The 8,548-nt window shown below is 49.9% G+C and overlaps 1 protein-coding gene across 1 annotated transcript; it reads right to left on the reverse strand.

Moving 5' to 3' along the window:
- Nucleotides 1-2,414: 2,414 nt before the first annotated feature.
- LOC121008837 lies at nt 2,415-6,594 on the reverse strand. Its single transcript, XM_040441537.1, has 2 exons — nt 5,700-6,594; nt 2,415-2,568 (listed from the first exon to the last, which is right to left on the reverse strand). The coding sequence occupies exons 1-2, from the start codon at nt 6,592-6,594 to the stop codon at nt 2,564-2,566; spliced, it is 900 nt and encodes a 299-aa protein (XP_040297471.1). The 3' UTR covers nt 2,415-2,563.
- Nucleotides 6,595-8,548: the final 1,954 nt, after the last annotated feature.

Below are 8,548 nucleotides of genomic sequence, written 5' to 3' on the forward strand. Positions count from 1 at the left end.
TATCAAAGAGATGTAGTAGGGATTATACAGCTAGTGCTCCTCTCAGGATAGACAAAGGGAAACTTCATGCAGCATGCTGTATGAGGGGTAATCTACTGCTTCTCATCAATGTATGCACTATAGTGTTGGCTGTATAATCTGTATGTAATCAGCTTCCTCTAGTGGTGGCTGTATAATCTGTATGTGGTGAGCTCCCTCTAGTGTTGGCTGTATAATCTGTATGTAATCAGCTTCCTCTAGTGGTGGCTGTATGTAGTGAGCTCCCTCTAGTGGTGGCTGTATAATCTGTATGTAGTGAGCTCCCTCTAGTGGTGGCTGTATAATCTGTATGTGGTGAGCTCCCTCTAGTGGTGGCTGTATAATCTGTATTTAGTGAGCTCCCTCTAGTGGTGGTTATATAATCTGTATGTAGTGATCTCCTTCTAGTGGTGGCTGTATAATCTGTATGTAGTGAGCTCCCTCTAGTAGTGACTGTATAATCTGTATGTAGTGAGCTCCCTCTAGTGGTGGCTATATAATCTTTATGTAGTGAGCTCCCTCTAGTGGTGGCTGTATAATCTGTATGTAGTGATCTCCCTCTAGTGGTGGCTATATAATCTTTATGTAGTGAGCTCCCTCTAGTGGTGGCTATATAATCTTTATGTAGTGAGCTCCCTCTAGTGGTGGCTGTATAATCTGTATGTAGTGATCTCCCTCTAGTGGTGGCTGTATAATCTGTATGTAGTGAGCTCCCTCTAGTGGTGGCTGTACAATCTGTATGTGGTGAGCTCCCTCTAGTGGTGGCTGTATAATCTGTATTTAGTGAGCTCCCTCTAGTGGTGGTTATATAATCTGTATGTAGTGATCTCCCTCTAGTGGTGGTTATATAATCTGTATGTAGTGAGCTCCCTCTAGTGGTGGCTATATAATCTTTATGTAGTGAGCTCCCTCTAGTGGTGGCTGTATAATCTGTATGTAGTGATCTCCCTCTAGTGGTGGCTATATAATCTGTATGTAGTGAGCTCCCTCTAGTGGTGGCTATATAATCTTTATGTAGTGATCTCCCTCTAGTGGTGGCTGTATAATCTGTATGTAGTGAGCTCCCTCTAGTGGTGACTGTATAATCTGTATGTAGTGAGCTCCCTCTAGTAGTGACTGTATAATCTGTATGTAGTGCGCTCCCCCTAGTGGTGGCTGTATAATCTGTATGTATTGAGCTCCCTCTAGTGGTGGCTGTATAATCTGTATGTAGTGAGCTCCCTCTAGTGGTGGCTGTATAATCTGTATTTAGTGAGCTCCCTCTAGTGGTGGCTATATAATCTGTATGTGGTGAGCTCCCTCTAGTGGTGGCTGTATAATCTGTATGTAGTGAGCTCCCTCTAGTGGTGGCTGTATAATCTGTATGTAGTGAGCTCTCTCTAGTGGTGGCTGTATAATCTGTATGTAGTGAGCTCCCTCTAGTGGTGGCTGTATAATCTGTATGTAGTGAGCTCCCTCTAGTGGTGGATGTATAAACTGTATGTAGTGAGCTCCCTCTAGTGGTGGCTGTATAATCTGTATGTAGTGAGCTCCCTCTAGTGGTGGCTGTATAGTCTGTATGTAGTGAGCTCCCTCTAGTGGTGTCTATATAATCTGTATGTAGTGAGCATCCTCTAGTGGTGGCTGTATAATCTTTATGTAGTGAGCATCCTCTAGTGGTGGCTGTATAATCTGTATGTAGTGAGCTCCCTCTAGTGGTGGCTGTATAATCTGTATGTAGTGAGCTCCCCCTAGTGGTGGCTGTATAATCTGTATGTAGTGAGCTCCCTCTAGTGGTGGCTGTATAATCTGTATGTAGTGAGCTCCCTCTAGTGGTGGCTGTATAATCTTTATGTAGTGAGCATCCTCTAGTGGTGGCTGTATAATCTGTATGTAGTGAGCTCCCTCTAGTGGTGGCTGTATAATCTGTATGTAGTGAGCTCCCCCTAGTGGTGGCTGTATAATCTGTATGTAGTGAGCTCCCCCTAGTGGTGGCTGTATAATCTGTATGTAGTGAGCTCCCTCTAGTGGTGGCTGTATAATCTGTATGTAGTGAGCTCCCCCTAGTGGTGGCTGTATAATCTGTATGTAGTGAGCTTCCATTAGTGGTGACTGTATAATCTGTATGTAGTGAGCTCCCTCTAGTGGTGGCTGTATAATCAGATGATTTTCCTATTTCATGACGTAAAGTCATGATTTTATTCAAGACACGGAGGCGAGTATTGCTATTCTCCTTCATTACTCTGACCAATAGCAGCAAAGAAAAAAATGAACATGTGACCAAACCCCTCCCCATAGTCCTAGTATAATAGGTAACTCCTCCTGTAAAACCTCCTCTTTCTTTGTAACAAGAGTCCCAAAAGTCCCAACGAAACTGGAAACCGAAAAATTCCGGACATCACGGGAAGGAAACCGCCAGTCATCTGGGCGCGAACCAGGAACAAACCGGAACGAAGTCTTGACAGAATAGTCCTCGTCCCGTCCACTTCAACGATCGGCTGGAACCGAAACTGCCGACCCTCCAAAACCTCATGCAGAACAACGAATACTGCTCAACATTTCAGTCTCAACCTAAAGGATGAAAAAATAGAGAGTGATAGGAGGCGAATTGATACAGGATATCCAATCTACATGGTTGCGCAAAACCTACTCAGGAAAAACTCACAGAGTTAAAACATAATGCTCAAGACAAAGCAATCCATCAGACATGTAATCATAAATACTTACATAGGGAGGGAAAAATAAGGGAGGGCAATACTCGCCTCCGTGTCTTTAATAAAATCATGACTTTACGTCATGAAATAGGAAAATCATCTGATTTTATTACAAGACCCGGAGGCTCCTATTGCAAGTTCAAAGTCTAAGACACGTTATCAATGATGGAAGAAAACACATGAGGACTTGGTCTAAAATAAAACTCCCTGAACGTGGAGACACTGGACCAATCCGCCAACTTCAAATGTCTTCAAGTCTGGCCCCAGAAACCGCCAACGAGGTAGCAGATGCCCCCCTAGCGGAATGTGCCGAAAAAAGAGAGACGTCCACGCCCGAAAACTCCATGATCCACTTCATCCACCTCGCCAACGTGGGAGTAGTCACCGGAGCAAAAGGCCGAATCGTGGAAAGGAAGAGCTGCGGAAGCTCTCGAGATCTATAAGGAGAAGTGCGAACTTCATATTCCTTAAGGCACGCCATAGGACAAAGCGAAGGCGAAGCAGGAAAAACCGGATAGGAGACCGAGCGTATGTGGGTCTTAGTCCTCCTAGAAATGTCAAACGTGACCCCTTCCGGGGTGTAGGAGCGGGCATCATGATCCAGAGCCCTGACATCGGACACCCGCTTGCAAGAAATCAAACAGAGAAGAGTGACCAGTTTCGCAGACAACTGCCTAAGGGAGAGTTCAGAATTCTGGGGCCAAGCAGACAAAAAGGAGAGAACACGAGACACGTCCCAAGTGGTGGTGAACCTTGGTCTCGGAGGTCGAGACATACGCGAGCCGCGCATCAGCCGGCAGACCAAAGGGTGTTGACCCGCAGGCGTCCCGTCAAAGCCTTGGTGAGACGCTGAGATGGCAGATCTGAACAGGATGATGGTGCGATACGCCTTGCCCTGGTGGAAGAGGGAAGACAGGAAATGTAAAATCTCCGTCACAGGTGCTGAAATGGGATCCAAGTCCCTAGCCAAGCACCAGTCAGCCCAAAACCCCCAGGCTGATCTATAAGATCTCCTGGTTCCTGGGGCCCATGCGTTCTCCTGAAGGACTCTAGCTGTACCCGAAACTCCCGGGACCTCCCAGGGTCCCCTGAAATCCGACACGCCAGCAGGCACAGTGTCCCGTCCAGGAGAAGAGGATGTGGCTGGCGGCGAGGGTCGCGGAGGAGAGTCGGCGACGTCGGGAGAAGGCGAGGGATCTCTACCATCATCTCCAGAAGGTGGGGGAACCATGATTGGGAGCTCCAAAACGGGACCAGCAAGGTCAGTTCCGCGACACACCGGCGCACTTGAATGAGGGTCCGCGGAATCAGTTGGAACGGCGGGAACGCATAGAGGATCCCTCTGGACCAATCTTGGAGGAATGCATCCACGGCCTCGGCTTCCGGATCCGGGCGCCAGCTGTAAAATCGTGCCAGTTGCGTGTTCAGGCGCGAGGCAAACAGGTCGATACAGCAAGGTCCCCAAATCGACATCAAGGAGCGGAACACCGTTGGATCTAACTGCCAGTCGCTGGAATCCGAAAGATGACGAGAGCTCCAGTCCGCGTGGATGTTGTGAACGCCCGGAAGGTATTCTGCCAAGACCACCAATTCCTTGGATAGGCAATAGTCCCAGAAGTCCTTCGCCAACCGTGATAAAATGGTGGACCGGGTTCCTCCCATGCCGTTGATGTAACGTACAGCTGACACGTTGTCCATACGCAATTGAATGCAGGATCTGGCCGTGTCCCTCGTGAAGCTCTTGATTGCAAAAGAGCCCGCCAACAGTTCCAACGCATTGATGTGGAACCCCGTCTCTATTTCTGACCAGCCTCCGCCAGTCGTGATTCCCTCGCAGTGAGCCCCCCAGCCCGATAGGCTGGCGTCCGAGTCCACCACGAAATCCGGGCGCTGACCAAAAATCGCCTTGCCGTTCCAGGCATGCAAGTTGTGGATCCACCAGGACAGCTCCTCCCTGGTTTCCTCGTCCAAGGGAATCCAGTCCGCGTAGGAAGCTCCCTTCCGTAGATGAGCGATTTTCAGGCGCTGGAGAGCCCGGTAATGGAGCGGGGCTGGGAAGACCGCCTGGATGGATGATGCAAGAAGGCCTATTATCCTCACCAGCTGACGTAACGGGATACGGGGGGACGACCTGGCTCTGAGCAGTTCTTTGCGAATCGACCGAATCTTGGCCGATGGTAAGCTGAGGGTCCCCGCTGTGGAATCCGCCATGAACCCGAGGAACTCCATCTCTCGGGATGGAGAGAGACAGGACTTCTCCCGATTGAGCAGGAAACCCAGCTCTGAGAGCAGGTCCATGGTCCAGCGAAGGTGGTCTAGTAACACCGAACGGTCCTGAGCCATGATCAGGATATCGTCCAGATAAATGATGAGGCGAACTCCCCGACTGCGGAGCCAGGCCATGGCTGGACGCATCAGTTTGGTGAAACACCATGGAGCCGACGAGAGGCCGAATGGGAGGCACGTAAACCGCCAAACGCTGCCCTGCCAAGAGAAACAGAGGAGATTTCTGGACGCGTCCTCTACCGGTACCGTAAGATAAGCGTCTTTTAGGTCCAATTTGACCATCCAATCGCCCATCTGCAGTAAATCTCGCAGTAAGTGGATCCCCTCCATTTTGAAATGGCGGTAAACGACAAACGCGTTGAGAGCGCGTAAATTGATGACGGGTCTCATCTGACCCCCCTTCTTTGCAACCAGAAAGATGTTGCTGATTACCCCGTAAGGGGGTCCCGGGGCTGGTTCTACTGCCCCCTTGCGGACCAGGTCCGACAACTCTGAGTCCACCAGAACGCGGTTCTGTTCTGACAACACCACCGGGTGTGGGAGAGAAATGGACAGAGGGAAAGATGTCAGTTCTATGTGAAAACCCCTGACCGTGGATAGGACCCATTGGTCTGAGGTGATGCGGGACCAGGCCTGAGAAAAGAGACGTAGTCTGCCCCCTACACAAGCATTTAAAGAATTGAAATGGGGCAGCGGTCTTACCGTAGGGGCGTCTGGAACCGGGTTGTCCTCTATATCCCCTGGATCTCCAAGGATTTCCTCTGGATGGGAAGAAAGGCGCAGGATCCCGCCTGTGCTCCTGGAAAGCCGGTCTTTGTGAGGAGCCTCGACCCGAGCCACGGGACTGGTACTGGGCGCGGCCGGACAGACGGCCCCTGAAACTGCCGGCCCTGGTAGAGACCCTACCATGGAAAACTCTTTTCATGGAACTTTGGGCCTTATCTAGGGCGGTGAAAGCGCCTACATAGCGGCCTAGGTCCTTGATGAAGGACTCTCCAAATAGTAGGCCTTGAGCCTCCTTTCCCGTCTCTGTCAGTGCCAGGTTTGCGAGTTTTGGTTCAATTTTGAACAAGATGGCCTTGCGCCGTTCCATGGATAGGGACGTATTCACGTTGCCCGTAATGCAAATGGCGCGCTGCACCCATTCGCGCAACTCTACTGGGTCTACCTGACCGCCCTCAGCCTTAGCTGACTCCGCCAGATCAAAAATCTTGGCTAGAGGGCCGAACACGTCCAGGAGCTTGTCCTGGCAGGAGCGCAGGGCTGACTCCAGGCCCTTACGCGGGTTCCAACCCGCTTTAGAAAGGAATTGGATCTTTTTCGGATCCACAGACGGGGTATTGCAGACCTTGTTGGGGATGATTGGTCTGGGGCATTCCGCCCTGAGCTTATTGCGGGCCTCTCTGGATAGAGGGCACCGCACCCGCGCCTCCAAATATTTGGACACATGGTCCAAAGGTAGCCATTCCGCGGAACGCGGGTGATGGAGTGAGTCAGGGTTAAATAACGGGTCCCCAGAGGGGTCCACCAAATCTGCAGGAAGTGCGTCTGCAAACGATCTTTGAGTACTACACCCGGGTAGCGGGTTAGATTCCATGACCGCGGAGGGATCCTGCTCTGCCTCCTCAAAGGCGTCATCAATAGCCTCCTCCTCAGAACCGCCCTTAGAGTCGGTAGCCTAATCCTGTTGTACTCTAGCACATTTCCATTCTCGCGTGCGTTCTGCCTGACGCGGACAGGCTCTCTTGCGCGAACCAAGCGCGCCAACATTGGTGGCAACATCATCACCAGTCAAGGTTGTTCTGGAGGCATGCGGCCCAGGCCCGGCTGGTTTGGAAACCGTAGCGGGCTGCGGCATACTAGAGGTAGCTGGATGGGCAGCTAGTGCCTGGGCAATGGACTGGGATATGACAGATGTCATGGATCCCATAGCTGCTGCAATGGCATTTGAAACAGACATCTGAAAAGCCTGAGATTGATTTGCCTGCATTCTGCCCTGATCAGTGTGCACAGAAGGGGTTAAATCAGCCAGAGGAAGTTCCTCCTCTGCTGAGCCCTGATCACTAATGTGGGACCTAGGCATCTTCTGGCCCTAGTATTGCCCCAACTTCCTGATCTTAGGATGTAATATAAGATGTGAATGGCAGGGGGATTTGCCCCAAGCCAAAGGAGAAAAAAGGACAGCGCTGGAGGGAGAGGGAAAAGGTACAACCTGTCTGCATGCAGGAAAAACGCTGGCAATGATGTTCTGAGCGCAAGTAACCGGAAGCGCCCGAAATCTCGCGAGATCTCGGGCGCCGCGCTCTGAAGCAGAGAGCCGGAGGCGGGAAAATCCCCCGACAGGAGAGAGATCAAAGTAAACGCCGCGTCAAGCGCAGCACTGGAAATCCAATATGAAGGGGAAGAAGCAGTAAGTACCCGTATAGGGGTACAGGGGTGCCAGCAATATATATAATGCCTAGGAAGGGCTAAAAATAAGACCTATAAAGATATAGGCAACCTGTAGGGGAAAAATCCACCCCACAAATAGAGCCAGCAGGCTCCCCCAAACAAAGGTTAAGAAACCACAAAAGCCTATAACTACTGAGGAAGAGGCAGGTAGCCTCGAAACGCGTCTAGCAGACTACGCAACTTCTACATTCAGTACTGGTCCGGACCCTAAGTACAGAAGATTCCGTGGACAAAGATAATTATTCTTTGAAAAAGATTACTGTCAACATAGCCTTTGTTGCAGCATAGGACCTGGATTTCTGCTGTGCCAAAGTGTACTATAGTCTAAGGACCTGTGCATCACGTGATCGGACGTTTGCATCAGCTGACTGGATCATCTGACTCGTCTACACAGGATCACCTGACTGAAAGCACGCCCTCTAGGCTGAGCGCTTTTAATCATTTCAGCGTCTAGCGTCCAGCGTCCAGTGTCCTGGTGACTATACCTTTCACTGCTGTGTGATCATCTGCCGAGAGCACGTCTTCTTAGCAGTGCGCTTTCATCTACCCAGCGTCCAGTGTCCAGCACCTTGGTGACTACATCCCTTCACCGTTTCGTGCAAGTATACCACATATCATCGAGTGGTAAGAGTCTCATAGAGACAACTGTATTTGGCAATCATTGACAGGTGGACTTTGTGCCATATTCCAGTATAGGACTTCCTATCTCAGGAAACTTTATCATAGATTTGGCACGTTTTCCGGAGTGCGGTCTGACCTTTCTTTTATGAATATTTTATGACTTTTATTTTATTTCATTGAGTGTTTTTATGTACATTGGCCTTTTTTATGTGATATCTTGTATTAATTGAATAAACTTCAATATAGCATTTCTAGTGTTCCACTATCATTCCAGAAGGTGGTGTGCCTGCTGTTTCTCCTTGATATACATTTTTACTCTCAACTGGGTGAGCGACCCAGTAAGCAGCGAACCCACCGCTATCCGCTCATCAGAGTGTTGAGCCTCCCTACTCTGTTAGTTCTTTGCTATAACTATATATGTATATATATATAACCCAACACAGTATAGTCACACAGTATAGTCACAGTAATGCTTTGAA

Source organism: Bufo bufo, chromosome 7, assembly GCF_905171765.1.
Source record: "Bufo bufo chromosome 7, aBufBuf1.1, whole genome shotgun sequence".
Lineage (NCBI taxonomy): Eukaryota > Metazoa > Chordata > Amphibia > Anura > Bufonidae > Bufo > Bufo bufo.

Bases quoted from the DNA above. Each gene is read 5' to 3' on its own strand.
- LOC121008837 (XM_040441537.1), bottom strand. From the start codon at position 6,594: ATGGAATCTAACCCGCTACCCGGGTGTAGTACTCAAAGATCGTTTGCA.